The 19862-nt window shown below is 43.2% G+C and overlaps 1 protein-coding gene across 1 annotated transcript in view; it reads left to right on the top strand.

Annotated features, from left to right (window-relative positions):
* Positions 1-19347, top strand: part of ISOC1 (isochorismatase domain containing 1) — a 24119-nt gene extending 4772 nt beyond the window's left edge. Inside the window, exons 2-5 of the mRNA XM_042866333.1 lie at positions 13999-14118; positions 14281-14484; positions 14884-15000; positions 17889-19347. Coding sequence (XP_042722267.1) covers positions 13999-14118; positions 14281-14484; positions 14884-15000; positions 17889-18035 — 588 coding nt within the window. The 3' untranslated portion in view covers positions 18036-19347. The remainder of the gene's footprint in view (positions 1-13998; positions 14119-14280; positions 14485-14883; positions 15001-17888) is intronic.
* Positions 19348-19862: the final 515 nt, after the last annotated feature.

The raw sequence follows: 19862 nt of genomic DNA, 5'->3' as shown, positions 1-19862 counted from the left end.
CCCCCCAAAAAAAAAAAAAAAAAAAAAAGAGAGATTTTACTTGGTGTGGATTTTGACAGAGAATTGTTTGGCTGTCGTGGAGCACTATTTCTGCTCACCAGCCTCCCAGCCTGCCTAATTTTTGCCATTCTCTTGTCTTTTCAAATATCTGGTTCTATGGAAAAGCAGCTGGTATTGATTTTGAACTCATCTACTTCTGGGTTCTTTTGCCGTGTGTTGCATTGCTCATTACAAACTCCAAGTTCATAAGTAAAAATGAGAACTAATGTAAGATTTATTTGTTAGAGTTTGTGAAAGTTTTTATGTAGCAAACATACACAACACAACTTTATTTTATAATGTTCTTTATATTAAACTTAGGTGCAGAAATTGTTGCATTAAACCAACTTGATAATAAAAGAAAGCAGATACAAAACTTGAGCACCTGCTCCTTGTGTTATTTGCTGTAAAAACATGGGACTCAATGGAAGTGTAAAAAGAATGCTGTCTGGAAAGGGGCTTCTTTGTTTTCAGTGCTTCACTGTCAAATGGGACAAATAACGGATTGAGTGTGTTAAGGTCTGTTCTGAGTCCAGTGTTTGAAAACACTGCCAAACTTCGGATAAATGCTATTCTTACAGTAGATTCCAAGCTGGGAGAAACTGTAAGCATCTGAGAATATACAAATTGGGATTTTGTTGGTAAGTTGGATAGGTGGAGTGTAACATGGTGCAGTTGAAAATGGAAAGTATTGCACTAAAGTAGAAAAACTCAGCTACAGAAATAAAAGATGAGGGAGTGCTCAAGTAAAGATTTTGAGGTTAAATGGGATTTCTGGAGTCTTAAATATCGTCAATCATGGAAAGAGCAAATAGCATACTGGAAAATAGTTGAATGGAGCCTGTGCGGACTGTGAATTGACCAGTCTTCTCTGAGGCCTTCCTAGTGCTGAGTAGCAGTATGACAAAGAAGTAGTGTTGTTAAGGCAGTGTTGGCTGGCTGAAGTGAGATGTGGTAGTAGTGGTTGTGCGTAGGTGTCTGTATGAAAGAAGGAGGTAATATGCTTGCTTTTCAAATCCACTGTGGACAGAACTTGAAATAATGCTCTTAAGTTGTAACAAAGGAGTTGTGGGTGAGGAAAATATTGCAGAGTGAAAACAGCAGAGCTGTGGGATGGAAGGCATAGGCCCTGTAAATTGTGACCCGTTTTTAAAATGCATCAAACGGAGTAGGTTTTTATGAAGAACATTTTGGTGCTCTTGATCTTTCTGCAAGGCTAGACTCATCAACTTCTTGTTGGCTTTTCCTATTGGCTCATGTTTGTTCCTCTGCTGAGGACAGTGATGCCTCACTGTGTAGAACTGCAGAAGAATTTAGTAGAGGTGTCTAGTGGCCACTCTACCTAATGCATGTGCAGAGACAAATTGGGTGTTGTTTTTCCTCACTGTCTCCTGAAAACCTCAAAGAATGGAGATTCCACCATCTGTAGTAAAGTTTTTATGTGCTGCTTTGCCCTTCTTGTATTAGGAGTATTTGATGCTTTGAGAGCAGTTGGCACACAAACTGTGAGGTGTGGGAATTTACTTTCTACATTTCTAATGTGGAAATAACTTTCACAGCAGCTTAAACAAACCATTTCATGCAAGTGAACATGGCTTCCTTTGTAGTTTTGTAGTCTTTGAGATCAAATTGATTTGTTTAAGAACTAAGAGATGAATCGGTGAAAGATCTGGGAGTAATATTTAAGGATTCCTGATTCTCTGTTCTTTTGAAATATAGTGTTTTACTGGTTTTGTGATTTTATTTTAGCTTAAAATGTCTGAATCTCAATTTGCAAAATATGAAGTGTATAAAATTAATGGGTACTTGCCAGGAGCACTCATTCAGTTTGATTTAAGCGTTCTGAAAAGCTCCTGAATGGATGTAATTTCTCTTGGGTTGTCTTGTAATTAAGAATAGTGTGCAGTTGCTTTTTTTTTAAATGTAGCCTTTAGCTGGAGCCTTATCTCTTGCTTCTGCAGGCAATGCAAGTAATTTCATACAAATAAAAAGCACTCTTTCAAATTGTGCCAAAATGCAGACTTTAACTCTGTGATTTTTTTCAAAATATTTTTTAAAATCTCACTTCCATTGGACTCTGCCTGCTCAAGGGGAAATCTAGAATATTATTTTTATCATTAATATTTATTCAGTGCATTTTCTGGCAGTAATACTGTCAACCTTCTCCACTTTCATTTTAGCCTTTGGTCTTTCATCAACTTTGTGCTAGAAGATCTCACAGACAAAAGAAATTGACTACGTGATGCAATTATGTGTATGTGTGCTGCTTAAAGCTTGTATGAAATGGAAGTCTTTTTTTTTTAATCTTTAATTTATCTTAATTTTGTGTCAGCTCTAAGATATGGAGAGATGAAAATGAATTCTAGGAATGTACTCCTGCTGTTGATAGCTTTTCTTTTTCCCTGATACTTTAAGTAATGTGTTCTTCCATCCCTTTTCAGAGCTTAGAATTTTCCATGTACATTTCGATTGTCTTGTCTCCCATGCAATAAAATTCTGATTACCTATTTGTCCCTGTACTGTACCACTCGTATCACATTAATTTTAGAAATATGTTGAAATCAGTCTGGAACAATTTTTCTCCTTCTGTTTTGGCTCGAAGTATCATAGAATCATAGAATGGTTCCAGCCTGACTTTAAACATCACCAGGGATGGGGCATCCACAATCACTGTGGGCAGCTTGTTCCAGTACCTCACGGCTCTTTAGTAAAAACAAAAAAGCTAACAAAAAAACCCCAAAACCTTCCTTCTGACATATAATCTATATCTCCGCTCCTCTAGTTTAGAAACATACAATCATAGAATCGCTCAGGTTGGAAAAGACCTTCAAGATCATTAAATCCAACCTCAACCATACTACCTTAACTCTAACAACCTACTGCTAAATCGTGTCCCTGAGCACCACATCCAGATGGTTTTTAAACACATTCAAGGATGGTGACTCAGCCACTTCCCTGGGGAGCCTATTGCACTGCTTAACAATCCTCTCTGTAAAGAAGCTTTTTCTGATATCCAACCTGAAGCTACCCTGGCGCAACTTGAGGCCGTTTCCCTTTGTCCTGTCACAGGTGAGAAGAGACCAACCCTGCTCTTACTACAGTCACCTTTCTCTAAGAGAGCAGTAAGGTATCCTCTCAGCTTCCTTTTCCCCAGACTGATCCCCCTTGTCCTATCAGTATATACCCTTGTGAAAAGTTGATTTTCCTTCTGTTTATAAACTTGCTTTAAATACTGGAAGGCTGCAATGACTTCTCCCCTCAGCTTTCTCTCTTCCAGGCTGAACAAGCCCAGTTCCTTCAGCCTGTCTTCAGAGGGGAGGTGCTCCAGCCCTTGGATCATTCTTGTGGCTACCTCTGGATCCTCTCTGAAAGAATCATAGAATTACAGAATGGCTTGTGTTGGAAGGGATCTCAAGGATCATGAAGCTCCACCCCCCATGCTGCAAGCAGGGCCACCAACCTCCATATTTATTGCTAGACCAGGCTGCCCAGGGCCCCATCCAACCTGGCTTTCAACACCTCCAGGGATGAAGCATTCACAGCCTCTCTGGGCCGTCTGTTCCAGCACCTCATCACTCTCTCTGCAAAGAACTTCCCCCTGACATCCAGCTCTTCTCCAGGTTGAACAAGCCTAGCTCCCTCAGCCTGTCATTGTAGGGGAGGTTTTGCAGCCCTCTAATCATCTGTGTCCCTCCTCTGGATTCTCTCCAACAGCTTCCTGTCTTTCCTGTACTGGGGGCCCCAGATCTGGACACAGTACTCCAGATGGGATGTCACAAGAGCAGAGTAGAGAGGGACAGTCACCTCTCTGTCTCTGCCGGCCACTCCTCTTCTGATGGAGCCCAGGATACCATCTGCTTTCCAAGCTGCAAGAGCTTAAGTTTTTCTTCTACTAGGACCCCTAGGCCCTTCTCTGCAGGGCTGCTCTCAAGGATTGCTCCTCCCAGTCTGTATAAATGCCTGGGATTCCTCCAACCCAAGTGCAAAGCCTTGCACTTTGCTGTGTTGAACCTCATTAGATTCATCTGGACCCACTTTTTGAGTCTGTTGAGGTCCCTCTGAATGGCAAAGCTGAAAGCTCCACATCCTTCCTGTTTTTGGGACCCCAGACTTGAACACAGTACTCCAGCTGGAACCTTGTGAGGGCAGGGTAGAGTGGGCTAATCACCTCTGTCACCTTGTTGGCCACTCCTCTTCTGATGGAACCCAGGATTCCATTGGCATTTTGGGATATGAGTGCTTGTGAAGTGCTGATGGTAAGTTTTTCATCAACTGGGACCCCTAAATCCTTCTCAGCAGGGCAGCTCTCAAGGAGCTCTTCTCCCAGTTTGTTTACATATCTGAAAGTACCTCAATCCAAGTGCAAAACCTTGCACTTTTCTTTCTAGTTAGTTTCACAAGGGCCCACCTTTCAAGTTTATCTAAGTTATCTACCGCTGGATGGTATCCCTTCCTTTTATTGGATTAACCGCACCACTCAGCTTGGTATCATCAGCAGACTTGCTGAAGCAAGTCATTGCTCAATCTCATCTTCTATCTCATTGATCAAGATGTTAAAGAGTACTGGTGCCGGGGACCTGGACAGGGACTAGACCAGCCACTGGTCTAGTGGTCTAGTGGTTGGTGATCCCACCCCCAGTGGCAGGGGGATTGAAATTAGGTTATCTTTATGGTCCTTTTCAACCCAGGCCATTCTATCATTCTATGACAATGCTTGTTACCACCTCCACCTGGACATACGTAGAACCATTGAAAACAACCCTCTGTAACAACCTTCCAACTAATTCCGTATCTCTCCAATTTAGAGGTAAGTATGTGATGAGAAACCATGTCAAAGGCCTAGCAAAAGTCCAGGTAGATGACAGCAGTTGCCTTCCCTTTGTCCACTAATCTAGCTCCATTATAGAAAGCTACCAGACTGTTCAGACATGGCTTTCCGTTGGTGAAGCCATGCTGGCTTTCTCGGATCACCCACTCATCCTTCATTGCCTTAAAATGTGATTCAGGAGGATCTGATCCATGATCTTCCCAGGCACAGAGGTGAGGCTCACCAGCCTATAGTTCCCTGGGGCCTCCTCCTTCCCTTTCTTGTAAATGGAAGTGATGTTTCCCTTTTTCCAGTCCCTGAGGAATTCGTCTGACAGTCATAACTTTTCAAATATGACGGAGAACATCTCAGCAGCCAGATCCTTTAGGACCTTGGGATGCATGTCATCTGGCCCTGTTTACTTGTACCTGGTCAGTCTCATGAGTCAGTCTCAGACTTGCTCCACCCTTGCAGTGGAGGTGTGTTTACTCCCTTAATTGCCAACTAGAGGTTCAGGTATGTGAGAATCCTGGCTGTCAGTGAAGATTGAGGCAAAGAACTTAACACCTCAGCCTTCTCCATATCTGTTGTAGCCAATTCTTCTTACTCATTTAGCAGAAGAGGTATGCTGTCTTGCGCCTGACTCTTCTGACCACGTACCTTTGGAATCTTTTCTAGTTTTTAACATCCCTGACCAAGTTCAGTTCCATCTGTACCATGTCTTTCCTAATCCCATCTCTACAAGCCCAGACAGCATTCCTGTATTCCTCACAGGAGACACATCCTTGTTTCTGCCTGTACTTGCCCTTGTGCTTCAGTTTGCCCAGCAGGTCCTTGCCAAACCACGTCAGTTTCCTGCTTTCACTGCCCGCTTACTTACTGTGCAAAACAGAGAGCTCTTGCACTCTCAGAAAGGTGTCCTTAAAGAGTAGCCAGCTTTGTACCACTCCTTTGTCTCTGAGGACTTCTTCCCAAGTAATTTTGCCCAACAATTCCTTAAGCAACCTGAAGTTTGCTCTTCTAAAGTTTGGGGTCCTCACTCCTCTCATTGCTAGGCCTGTGTTCCTCGAGGTCATGAGCTCAATCAGGGCATGGTCACTGCAGCCCAGGCTACTTCCAATCTTAATATTGTTAACTATCTCTTCCACATTGGTGAGCACCATGTACAGCAAAGCTTCACCTCTGATTGGTCGGTCCAGTAGTTGAACCAGGAAATTGTACTTAGTGGACTCCAGGAGTCTCCTGGAACGCATACAGTTCACTGTGTTATCTTGCTGGCAGATATCTGGGTTGTTGAAATCACCCGTCTGGAAATGAAACTTTTTGCAGCTGAAGCAGGAAGGTCTTATCAACAGAATCCTCTAGATAGGTGGCCTGTAGTAGACCTGGACTACCAGTTTAGCTTTGATCTCATTCCTAATTTTAATCCACAGGCTCTCAACCTGTTTCTGACTGCTTCTCAATGTGATCTCCTCATGGTCTCTTCATTTCTTAACACAGAGGGAACTCACCTGCCCCTCCTACATGTTATCAAAGAAGAATCATAGAATCATAGATTTGGGTTGGAACATCTTCAGGATTATCTAGCTCCAATCCCCCCTGCTATAGGCAGGGATACCTCCCACTAAGGTGATTTTAGTATGAAGTAGCATTAATTTTAACTCTGAAAAGCAGAGAGCCAAGACGTAGGATACTCAAATCAAGCAGAGAGGCTGTGCAAGAACAGAGAGCTAGGCCTGATGATAACTGTGCCAGCAGGAGAAGGAGGTTTTGCGAGAATGAAGGCAAAGACCCATGCTGCACAGGCGGGGCTTAAAGATCATGCAGACCAGGTTCATTATCTGATTCCTGAGGCTGTTACATGCTGGCCACCGAGCTGACCATTCTCAATACCAACCTCTCTGCCCTGCCCATTCCCCAGTGCTCTGGGCAAGATCAGTCCTTATTGGAGATCTTAATGGAGAGTAGGGGAAACCTGATGACCTTGCAGGTTGTCACCTCCATCACAGAATAGCTGAGGTGAGTAGGGACCTCCTGAAGTCATCTGATCCCATTTCTCACTTCAAAAAGGGCTTTTGAGCATTTCTGAAGAATGGTGACTCCACCTGCCTGGGCAACTTCACAGTGAAAGAGTGCTGCTCGATATTGAAAGGGAACCTCCCATGTTTCAGTTTGTGCCTGTTGTCTTTTGTTCTCTCACTGGGCATCACTAAGAGCATGGCTCTGTCCTCTTCACACTTTCCTTTCAGGTATTTGTTATGAGATTCCCCTAAAATATCTCCAGGCTCAGCTGGAGACTCAGCTTCTTTGAGACCCTATATTTGAGTACTTTTTTCAGGGATAGGAATAGCAATGATAAGTGAATCACTAGTAATACTGTGGCTTTTTGTATAGCTTATCTGTCTTACATCTTCTCAGCTCATCTGCTGTGAACCTTCTGATGTCCCTGACAGCTGGTGTCTGTCCCGTCTGCTGGCCAAATCCTTGTTTTGTCAGCTTGTGGGGTGAAGTCCTGGTGTTGCCGATGTGGTGGCCTCTTGTAGGACAGCAAAGAGTTCTGGAAGGCTCAGGACCTTCTCTGTCTCCAGGACCCTTCATGTATACGATATTTGCCCTGGCCAGCAGTGGAGTGTCTTTTCTGGTTCCTCTTGGGAGCACTTCTGGATTCCCAGGCACAGGAACAGGGATGCATGGGGTACAGCTGTGACCCCCAGGGAGTTCAGGAGTTTAGGTTCTGGGGATCTTTCCTGTGCTGGATCCTGTGCTGGAGAGTTCTAGCTGTGCGCAGGAGTTCCCACTGGGTAGGCAACAGGGACTGGGGCTGCTGTCATGTCCTCTGGCATCATGGGAGTCCTCCCTACTGTGCTGCTGCACAGTTGTGGCAAAGAACCATTGCACAAAGTCAGCTCTTTGTCCTCTCAGACAGGTATGCAGTAGCACAGTGAGAACTGCCTTATCCAGGCTACAGAAGCACAGTCTGGAGATGATGAGGCACCACACTTCAGAGGCTGAAAGCATCCCAGCTTCCAAGATCCGCTCCAGCTCCTGATGCAGCCAGGGCAGCAGGAGCTTGAGAATAGCTGGATGCTGGCTGTAGAGATATGCCCATATGTGGGGTTGGAGGCCACCCATGGAAACCCTGGACTCGCAGCCTGTGATTGAGAGCCTAGGTGTCTAGGAGCTCTCCCTGCCTGGTGGACCATGACTGATATCCCTTCAGATGTTGTAACAGTGAGCTCCCGAGAGACTCTGTTTGTCCTCACCAAGTGCAGAATGGAGCTAACCCTTCTTTTGCAGAGGGAAAACTGGGGCTTTCTCTTAGCCCACTGATGGATATATTCAAAAAAGAACTGATGAAGGCATGGCATCATGGAACTGCTGTTGCCACAGGTGTCCAAACATATACAGCAGTGATTCTCTAGTACTGAGGCTGTAATGTCCACCTGCAGTGGTTGTCTGGGAAGAGTGGACAATGACCAGCCTCCGCCTCTCACTGGTGTTTGCATGTGACCAAGCCTGCTGGCAACTGATAGGAGTAGCTTCTCCTACCACTGGAAAGGGGTCTTAAGATGGGAGTTGGGAAGGATCATTGATAGAGCTTTAAACTAGGTATGAAGGGCAGTGGGGATGTAACTGGGGTCACTAGAATGGAGCCCACATGTACTGTCTGGTGCTTGTAGGAGAGGGATGTGCTAGTAAGATCCCACAGTCTTGTGTCTTGGTGAAGGAGGAGAACGCCTCACCCTTTTGTAGGAAGAACATGAGGGTTGGTGTGAGGTTGGTGGCTATGGAAACCTGAGTATGGTCATAAGGGTACTAGGACTACTGCCACTCAAAAGGAGGCCCAGCTCAGGTGCTTTTACACTAATGCACACAGCATTGGTAATAAACAGGAGGAGCTGCAGGCCATTGTGCGGTCAGAAAGCTACAATATAATCACCATCATGGAAACATGGTGGAATGACTCAGCTGGAGTGCTGTGATGGATGGCTACCGACTTTTCAAAAGAGACAGGCAAGGCAGAAAGGTGGTGGTGTAGCCCTCTATGTAAAGGGAGAATGTGAATGTATGGAAATTAATGATGGTGATGATAGGGTTGAGAGCTTGTGGGTCAGAATAAAAGCGAAGGCCAATAGGACTGATATTATCATGGGAGTCTTCTACAGGCCACCCAACCAGGATGAAGTGGTGGACAAGACACTTTACCGAGAGTTGGGTGAGGTCTCACTGTCTCTTCCCCTTGTTCTTGTGGGGAACTTCAACTTCCCAGACATCTGCTGGATTTATAGTACAGCAGGTAGAGAACGGTCCTGGAGATTCCTAGAGTGTGTGGGAGATAACTTCCTGACACAGCTGGTGAAGGAGCTAACAAGGGGAAACAAAATCCTGGACCTGCTGTTTGTTAACAAAGAAGATCTTGTTGGGGATGTAAAGGTTGGAGGCCATCCGGGGATAGTCATCATGAGACAGTAGATTTCTCGATCCTTGTTGAACCATGGAGGGGAGTCAGCAGGACTGCCACCTTGGACTTCTGGAGGGTAGACTTTAACCTCTTTAGGATCACGGTTGAGAGGGGCTCTTGGAAGGTAGTTTTGGAGAGCATGAGAGTCTAGGCCCAGGAAGGCTAGGAATACTTTAAGGAAGTAATTTTGAAGGTGCAGGAGCTGACCATGTCCAAGTCACGGAAGATAAGCCAACAGACAAAAGAGGCTGGAGTGGCTGAACAGAGACCTTTAGCTGGACCTCAAGAACACAAGGAAAGTTTATGGTCTTTGGGAGAGTGAGCAAGCTACTTATGGTGAGATACAGATACATAGTGAAGCTGTGTGGGGAGAAAATTAAAAAAGCCAAAGCCCAGCTAGAACTGAGCTTGTCAACTAAGGTAAAGAACAACAATAGGTATTTCTATAAATACATCAACAGCAAGAGGAGGGCTAGGGAGAATCTTGCCCTTGCTGGACACCGAGGGCAACTTAGTGACCAAGGATCAGGATGAGGCTGAGGTATTTAATGCCTTCTTTGCCTCAGACTTTAATAGTAAGAGTTGTTACTCCCTGGGCACAAAGCCCCCTGCAGTGGTAGATAGGGATGAGGAACAGAATAGGCCCTGCACGATCCACAGTGAGATGGTTTTGGACCTGCTCTGAAGCTGGATGCTTACAAGTCCATGGGGCTTGATGAATTGCACCCTAGATTAATGAAGGAGTTGGTGGATGCGTTTGCCAAGCCACTCTCCATCATTCGTCAACAGTCCTGGATAACCGCGGATGTCCTGGCAGATTGGAGACTGGCAGATGTGACACCCATCCTCAAAAAGGGCTGGAAAGATGATCCTTGTAGCTACACATGTATCAGTCTCACCTGGGTGCCAGGGAAGGTTATGGAATGGATAATCTCTGGCCCCATCATAGACCAGTTAAAGGTCAACCAGGGGATCAGGCCCAGTCAGTATGGCTTCTTGAGTGATGGATCCTGTTTGACAAACCTGATTTCATTCTATGACAAGGTGACTTGCTTAGTGGATGAAGGTAAGGTTGTCAGTGTGGTCTACCTGCACTCCTGTAGAGCCTTTGACGCTATCCCCCACAACATTCTCATGGAAAAACTGGTACGGATGGACATACGCTCCATTGGGTGAAATGCTGGCTGGATGACCATGCCCAAATTGTTGTGGTCAATGTAATTAAATCCAGTTGGTGGCTGGTCACAAGTGGTGTCCCCCAGGACTCCATCCTGGGGCTGCTTCTATTTAACATCTTTATTAACGATCTTGATGAGGAGATTGAGTTCATCCTCAGTAAGTTTGCAGGCGACACTGAGTTGGGAGGGAGTGTGGATCTGCCAGAGGGAAGAAGGGCACTACAGAGGGACCTGGATAGACTGGATCGATAGGACTGATGGTAAACTGTATGAGTTTCAATAGGGCCAAGAGTTGGGTGCTGCATTTTGGTCACAACAACCCCAGGCAACTTTACAGGCTTGGGAAGGAGAGGCTGGTAAGATCTTGGGCTGAAAGGGACCTTGGTGTACTGATGGACAGTCAGCTAAATATGAGCCAGCAGATTGCCCAGGTGGCCAAAAGGCCAGTGGCATCCTGGCTTGTGTCAGGAATGGTGCGGTGAGCAGGACTAGGGAAGTCATCCTGCCCCTGTAGTTGGCACTGGTGAGGCCTGACCTCGTGTACTCTTTTCAGTTTTGGCACACCAGTACAGAAAGGACATTGAGCTGCTGGCGCAGGTCCAAAGAAGGGCAGCAAGGCTTGTGAAGGGCTTGGAGAATGTGCTTTATGGGTAGAGACTGAAAGAAAGGGGCTGTTTAGTCTGGGGAAAAGGAGGCTGAGGGAAAACTTTACTTCTCTCTTCTAATATCTGAAAGGCTTACAGTGAGAGCGGGGTTGGTCTCTTCTCACTGATGATGGGTGACAGGATGAGGGGAAATGGCCTTAAGTTGCACCAGGGTACGTTTGGTTTGGAAATCAGGAAAAACTTTTTTACAGAAAGGGTTGTTAGGCACTGGAATAGGCTCCCCGGGAGGTGGTTGAGTCACCATTCCTGCATCTGTTTAAAAACCATTTGGATGTGGTGCTCAGGGAGATGATTTAGCAGAGAGTTGCTAGGGTAATATGGTTAGGTTGTGGTTGGACTTGATGATCTTGAAGGTCTTTTCCAAACTGAGCAATTCTGTGATTCTTTGTTGCTGCAGCAGGTGCTACTGGAAAAGACAGAGAGGCCACATCATATCCTGACCTGGAGAGCGGGGGGAGTTCCTGAAGGAGGAAACCCTGCCAGCTTTCCATGGAGTGTGCCACACACAGCTTCCCTCTGCTGCTGTGAGTCTGTGTCTCCTGAGTGCCCCCACTGCCAGGACACAAAACCAGCACCAAGGCAACTAATGCTCCTGACTCCAGACCTTGCTCATCTGAACTGTGAGCAGGAGCTGGCTGGGTATTGCCCTGCCTGGATATGAGCAGTGAGGGCTACGTGTTTCAGGAGCAGTGATGCAGTATGGCTGGAGCACTTGCTCTGTGAGTGGGATGTGTTCTTGATGAGGACTACATGGTGCTGGTGGGGAAGGGATTGTGGGGAACGGGACGGGCTCTTCACAACAGTGCCAGATGGGAGAAGCGGAGACGGTCATATCAGCTGTGACTGGAGAGGTTTAGGGCTGGAGGAAAGGAAAAATGAAAAAACACCAAGTGAGCTATTCAGCAAGGTAGTGCTGCCCTGAGTGTGGAAGTTTTCAAGACCTTCATGGACTAATCCAAAACATAAATCTCACAAGCCTAAGGGATGGATGCACAGTGAAGTCCAGGAAGATAAAGCATTGCCAGTGTGAAAGGTAAGAGAGTTTCCCAAATGTGCAAGGACTTCCAGAAGTTGCAGTGTCAGAAACCTTACCAAGCTCAGATTTTCCCTGATTTCCACTTTGTGCCTGAGGCCTGCAGGACCAGCTGTGTCTGTGGCAATTGACACGTGTATCTTTATGTAGGATCGAGCAGCAGCTCTTGGTGTGAAAGCCAGCAGACGCCTATCATACTGCTGCTCACTTTGTATGGCTGGCTTCTTTCCCCTTGCTAGATTACCACGGGCCTTGTCCTCTGCTCTCTCTGTGCCTCATTTGTTAGAGCTGAGCACCGTGGGGCCTCAGATGTGGCTCTTGTCCTGATTCAGGTGCCTTGCGAGTGCAGGATCCAGACCCTGTGGCAGACAAAGGTAGGTGTAGAGGCTTTGCATGAGTAGAGCATATCTGGCTCCGTGGGGTTCTTTCTCCTCAGGACACGGAAATGCTGCAGGACCACATGTTCCTTCTTCATGGCACTGGGGTCTGGCCCCATGGCTTACAGAAAAGGTGCCCTGCAAGGACTTCATTCCCCTGCTGTGACAACAGGTGCTGCCTGGGCAGTAGGCAAGGCTGCATAGTGTTGTAGGGCACCTGAATCAGGGCCTAGATGCCCTGCAAGAGCACACATCCCCTCTCTGTGGCTTTTAGACAGAGGTGCAAGGCTTGCACTGTCTTGAGGAACAGATAATACAGCCCTTGAGACAGAGGAAAGAGGTTCCCTTGGTGAGACTCTTTGGCTCAAGTTGAAGGGAAGGAAGCTCTCAAAGGCCAGTGCTGGACCAGTGGGGCTTGAATCAGGGCTTAGTAGCACTGCAAGAGCAAAGGACCAAGTACCATGATGCTTGAGTCAGGAAAGAGAGGCTTTGCAGAATCATTGCATGAGGAATCATAGAATTGCATAGAATCGCAGAATCACCAAGGTTGGAAAAGACCTAAAAGATCATCCAGTCCAACCGTTCACCTATTCCCAATAGCTCCTACTAAACCATGTCCCTCAACACAACATCCAGTCTTTCCTTGAACACCCCCAGGCTCAGTGACTCCACCACCTCCCTGGGCAGTCCATTCCAGTGCCTGACCACCCTTTCTGAAAAGTAATACTTCCTCATGTCCAGCCTGAATCTCCCCTGCCGTAGCTTGAAGCCATTCCCTCTGGTCCTATCACTAATGACATGAGAGAAGAGGCCGACCCCCAGCTCACTACAGCCTCCCTTCAGGAAGTTATAGAGAGCAATGAGGTCTCCCCTGAGCCTCCTCTTCTCCAGGCTGAACATTCCCAGCTCCTTCAGCCTCTCCTCATATGGCCTGTGTTCCAGACCCTTCACCAGCTTTGTTGCCCTCCTTTGAACACGTTCCAGGGCCTCAATGTCTTTCTTGCAGTGAGGGGCCCAATGAGTAGGGCCAATGAATGAGGGTGATAGAGAGAAAATTCCCCTTCAGGACCGAATGTGCAGGCACAGTGGCACACTGATCTGCAGAAAGAGTCTCTGCAAGAGCAGAGGACTGAGTCACATACTGCTTGGGTGATGGGAAAGCTCCACAAAGGCCAGTCAGCTAATCTCAGCAGTGCTTGAGTCAATGCACAGAAGCTTCACAAGAGCACGAGGCCAGGTTTTATGGAACCCTGCTCAGGGAAAATGATTCTTGCAAGGCATAATGCTTTAGTTACAGCAAACAAAATCTACATCAGTAGTGGGTGGATCTTCGTGGTGCCCATTGGTGCTCTAGGACACCAGCTTTCCAGACTTCTTGTTCTGCTGCTTCTTCAGAAAGGCTCTCACTAGCATTAAAAACATCATTTTCTTTTTCAGATGACTACTTTAGGCAACCTGACACCATCAAGCACTGTGTTTTTTTGTTGTGATATGCAAGAGAGATTCCGTCCTGCCATAAAATACTTCGGTGATATCATCAGCGTAGGTCAACGGCTGGTATGTTGGTTGTTTTCCATTGTAGTAAGTTTTGATGACATATTTAAATTGCTATGTATAGCTAGCTTATAGATTATTCAGTTTCAAATAGTAGGCATTTCTTTGCTTTTGTCATTCTTTGATAATTTATTTTTGTCTCTTTCTTTTCCATTCCCCTGACAGCTCCAAGGTGCACGGCTCTTAGGAATTCCAGTCGTTGTAACAGAACAGTATCCCAAAGGCCTTGGCAGCACTGTACAAGAAATTGATTTAACAGGAGCTAAACTTGTGCTTCCCAAAACAAAGTTTTCAATGGTTTTGCCAGAAGTTGAAGCAGCATTAGCAGAGATTCCTGGAGTCCGCAGTGTTGTCCTGTTTGGAGTAGAAGTATGTGCCTCTCCATTCTTATACTGTTCTGTGCCGTTATCTGTTGGCCTACAACAGTTGTAGCATTGCTTTCTGTAATTAAAAAAGGCCAATTTATTTTGCATAGACCTTATAATTCATATATCCTCCATGAAATGGATTATCCTTTTGCTCTAAGACATTATCTCATAAAATTTGAAAACAGATGTTTTTAAGCTTAACTTAGTTGGCATTTTAAAAACCATATTGTGAAACCCAGTTCTCTAGTAATGTAATGCATAGAAAAATGCTTATTTGAACCCTAATTAATTATGTGATTTAATTTGACACTGTACTATACAGGTAGTATAGTGCATGATAGAGTTTTATGATGATTTATTTGCATCTTTTTTTGTTTGGCCTTTGTTTCCTCTCCTATAGACTCATGTCTGCATCCAGCAAACAGCACTGGAATTAATTGGCAGAGGTCTGGAAGTTCATATTGTAGCTGATGCCACCTCATCAAGAAGTATGATGGACAGAATGTTTGCTCTTGAGGTAATGTTTCTTAATTAAGGATTATTATCCCTTCAGCTTCTATGTTAATTTCTGTATTTGTTATTTCTGACAAGGAGTTTCTCAGAACAGTTGACTGGAATCATATGCAAACTTAAGAAGAGGAAGATGTGATTCTCAGAACAATTCCACAGCAGAGAAATTTTTTTTTTCATTTTTCCACCCTAAATTTTGATGTAATGTGTAGAAACCATTTTGGGATATTAGGATTAGAAAAGTGATTGTTTCATGCAGTATGGTTTTCTCTGTATAACCATTTGCATTTCTTGACATTTTGTTAAGGAGTGTTTACAACAGAATAAAAGTACTACAGAGCTTTTGTTTTTGTTGTTCCAAACAGTATTTGTTCTGCTGCTGAAAATCCTTGAAATGTAGAGGAGTATAATAAGTGTTTCTGTTCAAAACTTATTCTTGTCTGTCCCTCCCTCCTTCTTCATCAGTGAAAATTAAAGCTTAATCTCACGACTGTGATTATAGTAAAGACTTTCTTTCCCCCTTCATGGGGCTTAGTCAAAGATTTAGTAGTTTAACATACATGTTGAGAAAGTGGAGATAAATATAACAGGATAGTTTAAAAGCAACTATGTGCTAGAAAATTTATGCAAATGGAATTTCTATGGTGTGCTCTAACTTTCCATTGCTGAACGTCAAAAACTGATATGTAGTTTTTGAAGGTTTTGTCCCGAGCCTTTGTGTTTATTTGGAAATTGAAGCTAACAATAACTACTGTTTTGTACTCTTTTTCATAGAATTGAAGAAGAGTTATAATTTTTACTGTTTCTCATAAACTTGAATTAAGTGGAAGCTTAAATGTCATCTCTCAAATACTTCATAATCACACACAGAGTGTAGAAATGACTGAAATCGTGAAGTTCCTAAGTGAATGTTGTATTGTGGTGATAGCAGTAGCAGATGAAACAGACAAAACTGACATTGGAATCTGTTTGCCATTTTTTATGTCTTTGTACATTTGTTTATCACTTACACTGTGTTTGCAAACATAGAAATTGGTTCAGTGCAACAGAGATTGAATTACTCAGCAGCTAGCTTTTCTTTTCTTTCCAGTCAAAAAGGCATTGATCATCTCAAAAGCAAAACTGCAAAACTTGCAAAAACTGTAATTCAAGAAAGCTGATGAGTATTAAGGAAATTTTTAGTATAGTCTTTCAAAATTTTCTCACAAAGAAAAATGTTTTGCTGTGGACTGTGAAGCAGTCAGCACTGTAGTATGATCTGGGGAATCCTTCTTCCTGTCTGTCCTTGCGAACTCTGTCTTCTCTTCGTACTGTAGAACTGGGGGCTGTGGCTAGAATAAACAAAATCTGGGCACAATAAGGAGCAGGAGACCAGGAGAAGAAACACAACCAGGGAGAATGTCAGTGATCCTGACTGACCATGGCTTTGTGCTTCCTTAGAAAATTGGTAAAATGCCAAAGCATTGAAAGAGGTCTTTAGTCTTAACGTACAGCTGACAGCTGCTAGTTGGAGTCTTTTAATTAGTGAGTATTAAGTTGTCTTTTCATGAGAACTTGCTGAAATAATTCATCCCAGCTGGTCAAGATTGTGGCCGTTCTTGATCTCTGCCCTGTCTGCTGCTAAAGCCTTGTGTCACTATTTGGTCTTGAATTAAGGCAGCTGAGTCTATTCCTGCTGAATTTCTTTATTCTTCCTCATCTGTTCTAATTTATTCTTTTGGTGTAGATGAACGTATGCTTGTTTCTTTCCTCTGGAAGGCAGTGATCTAAGAAAGCATTTCCTTTCCTTGAAGATCAGCCACACTTTAGTGGTCCCCTAAATTAGTAATTTTTCTCATCATTACTTTATGATATAAACAACTTACCTGCAGTGATTTATGTCTTCTCTAGAAAGTTTGGAGCACCTCTTTAATAATTGCAGTAGAAACCGGACTGAAGACATTTTTTACCTTTTACTTTGGTTAATTCAGGACCATGTAGGTGCATTAGATTTGATGGGCAGAGTATGGCTGAGGGAAAGATGGATCCAGTAGGAGTTTTACTGCCAAAGCATATGTTCTATTGGGAGGCTTAAGGCGAGCGGGTAGGTGGGCAGCATTTACTTAAGGATGACTCTGCTATACAGGCAACAAGCACACTATTAGAAGTGTAAAAACTTTGCAGTATGTCATATGGCTTGGGCTGCACGGAAAATTGCTTTGTTTAGTACACATAAAAGATCTAGCAGACCTCTTTCAGTTTTGCTTTTTATGTAGCTGTGCTTTTAATTCTGTAGTCTTTCAGAATTAACTTGGGAGTTACTAAGCTGTAATGAGATGTCCATTAAAGCCATCTACTACTGTACTAGTATGATGTATATGTTCTGTTGAAAAGCTTTTCTCTGTCTCTGGGGGTTATTAGTGTGAGTGTGCTGGGTAGCCCAAAGACCAAAATACTACCGTGTAAACAAGTCCAGAAAGAAAAATTGGTGCGATTATAATTCTTGCTTAATTCTTTTTGCTTGGATTTAGGTATTTTCCCTTTTTCCAATTCTTTTTTCCTAAGGCCTTTCAAGTCTGTGTTAAGGAAGCTAATCTGCTCAAGTGCACGAGGGGATGGGGTGTTAATAGAAGAGAGAGTTGGTCTACTACCTTCTTAAATCTTGGGGAAAAAATCCAGTCCAACTTGGAAGCCTTATTTGTAACCCAGTAGAGCATTTTTCCCAAGTCCACCAATGGTCAATTTCCATTCCAGTGTTATAAATGGCGTTGTTAGGAAGTACTGGAATTCGGCCAGTGATACCTTTGTTAATAGTAGGTAGTTTTAAAAACTAACAACCATCTCTTTCACGCAGTGTATGCTCCTTCATGCTTCGAAGATCTGACATTTTTTTTCCTCTGCTCTTTTCTGTTTCAGCGTCTTGCTCGTACTGGAATCATAGTTACTACTAGTGAAGCTATTTTGCTGCAGCTGGTAGCTGATAAAGAGCACCCAAAATTCAAAGAAATCCAAAATCTCATTAAGGCAAGTGCCCCTGAGTCAGGCCTCCTTTCCAAAGTTTAAAGAGCATGTGGAGGAAGTAAATGTCCTTGTCGTCTTTAAGGATTGTGGAAAGCTCAAGCACACACATACACCTTCTTTCACACTAAGTTTGGCAGAAGTGTAAAATTAAAAATTGAAATACCTGTGCTTGCCTTAGCAAAAATTGTCTGGTTATATTTCTGGGTGCCACAATGTTCTGTTCAGTCACAGCTGTCAGAGGCTTAGCGTACCATAGGACCCTTTGTTGTCAAACTTAATTTGTTTGTACTTAATTTAAGAAAATAAAAATTAAGAGATGTGCCTGTTATCCTATTCACTGATTGTAACAGCTCAAAAGAAAGTGCATACTTCTGTGAAACTTCTTGATTGTGCACTTTGTTGAAATATTCTGTGATACTGTTTTACTTTTGTATTAGAAGATAAATACATGTGGGATAAATGTGTTGTGATATGCTTTAATGTTCTATGTAAATGAAATATTTTAATAGGACATAAGTTAGAAAGGACTAAGATGCCTGGAATACATATGTGCATTTGTTCATTAGGATAAAATATAAACGCTTTACTTAGTAAACAAGATGCATAGATCAAACAACTTCTGATATCTGATTGCTTTCAGTTGCTGAAGCTTGCACGAAAATTTGTGATTGCCCTGCAATTGAATGCCTAGCCCTGTATAATTTATACATATAAAAGTCTGCCATTTAATGAGATCTTCGCAAACAACTGACATAAAATCATTAGGATTACCATAAATTTAAGCATTTTGGCAGTCCTAAGGATTTAAAGAGCAAAAGCTTTTCAACTTTGAGTGCTAAATCTACTATTATATTTAGAAGGGTTTTTGTTTTTTGTTTTACCCTGTCTTAGTTAGATTTAATAATTCCATCTGATCCATTTGACAAAGCAAGCTTTGAAACAAATGTCAGCTTCTCTAAGTTTGTGTTTGTTTTTGTAGTCTACAGCTGAGTGGAGATTGAATGGAATTTGATGTGAAAGCATACTTCCATGAAATATTGTCTGTAACTTATTGATATAAAATATATTTTCTATCTCAAACCATTTAACACATGATTGCTCATAAAGGCACTTCTTTCATGCTCTGGTGGTTTAAACAATATTATAAAAAGTTTACATTGTGACTGAGACATTTATTTTTTTAAAAGAAAAAGGGGATGTTATACTGAGCGCTGATCTTTTTGGTAGAAAACTAATTACAGTACATGTATGGCTTTAAATTGCATATTTTCCCCACAAGATGGCTCTAAAAGAATTGTTTGAGAGTTATAACCTTTATATGTTCAAAATAAATAAAACATTAACATTTGCTGTCTCTCTTATGCTTGTGATATTTATTGAAGAGCAAATCCCAAAAGGTTTGCTTGCCATAGACCTTGTTCTATTTTGTGCAGCTGTGGAATTCCTATAGATGTCATGGGAATTTTGTGTAAAGATCAAGGATGGATAACGTCTAATAATTCTTGCCTTCTGTGTCTTGTTACAGTGATATTTAGTGCTCCAAAACTTGAGGAATGAACATTGTGCTTCAAGTTGGAGGCAGGAAGGGAAGTTAAGTTGAAGAACCATTGTCCTACATCACTGACCTACTTTTTACTTTCTTTTCTGGTATATTAATCATGCTGCCTAGCAGAATGAAGTCCACTTATATAAATCAGCAGCTGTGCACAAAAGTGCTATGCATTTCTTATGAATATGATTTTATTGCTTTTATTCACTTACATGGTGAAGATACCTGGCATAACTAACATAAGTAAAGATGACCATTTTTAGAACAATACCCATTTCCTCAGTGCCAAATACAAATTTCTTTTGAAGAAGTAATTGCAT

Source organism: Lagopus leucura, unplaced genomic scaffold (genome assembly GCF_019238085.1).
Source record: "Lagopus leucura isolate 7727_CA_CO unplaced genomic scaffold, USGS_WTPT01 Super-Scaffold_810, whole genome shotgun sequence".
NCBI lineage: Eukaryota > Metazoa > Chordata > Aves > Galliformes > Phasianidae > Lagopus > Lagopus leucura.
The sequence above is the reverse complement of the archived record's forward strand: the minus strand, read 5'-3'. Positions and strand labels throughout refer to the sequence as shown.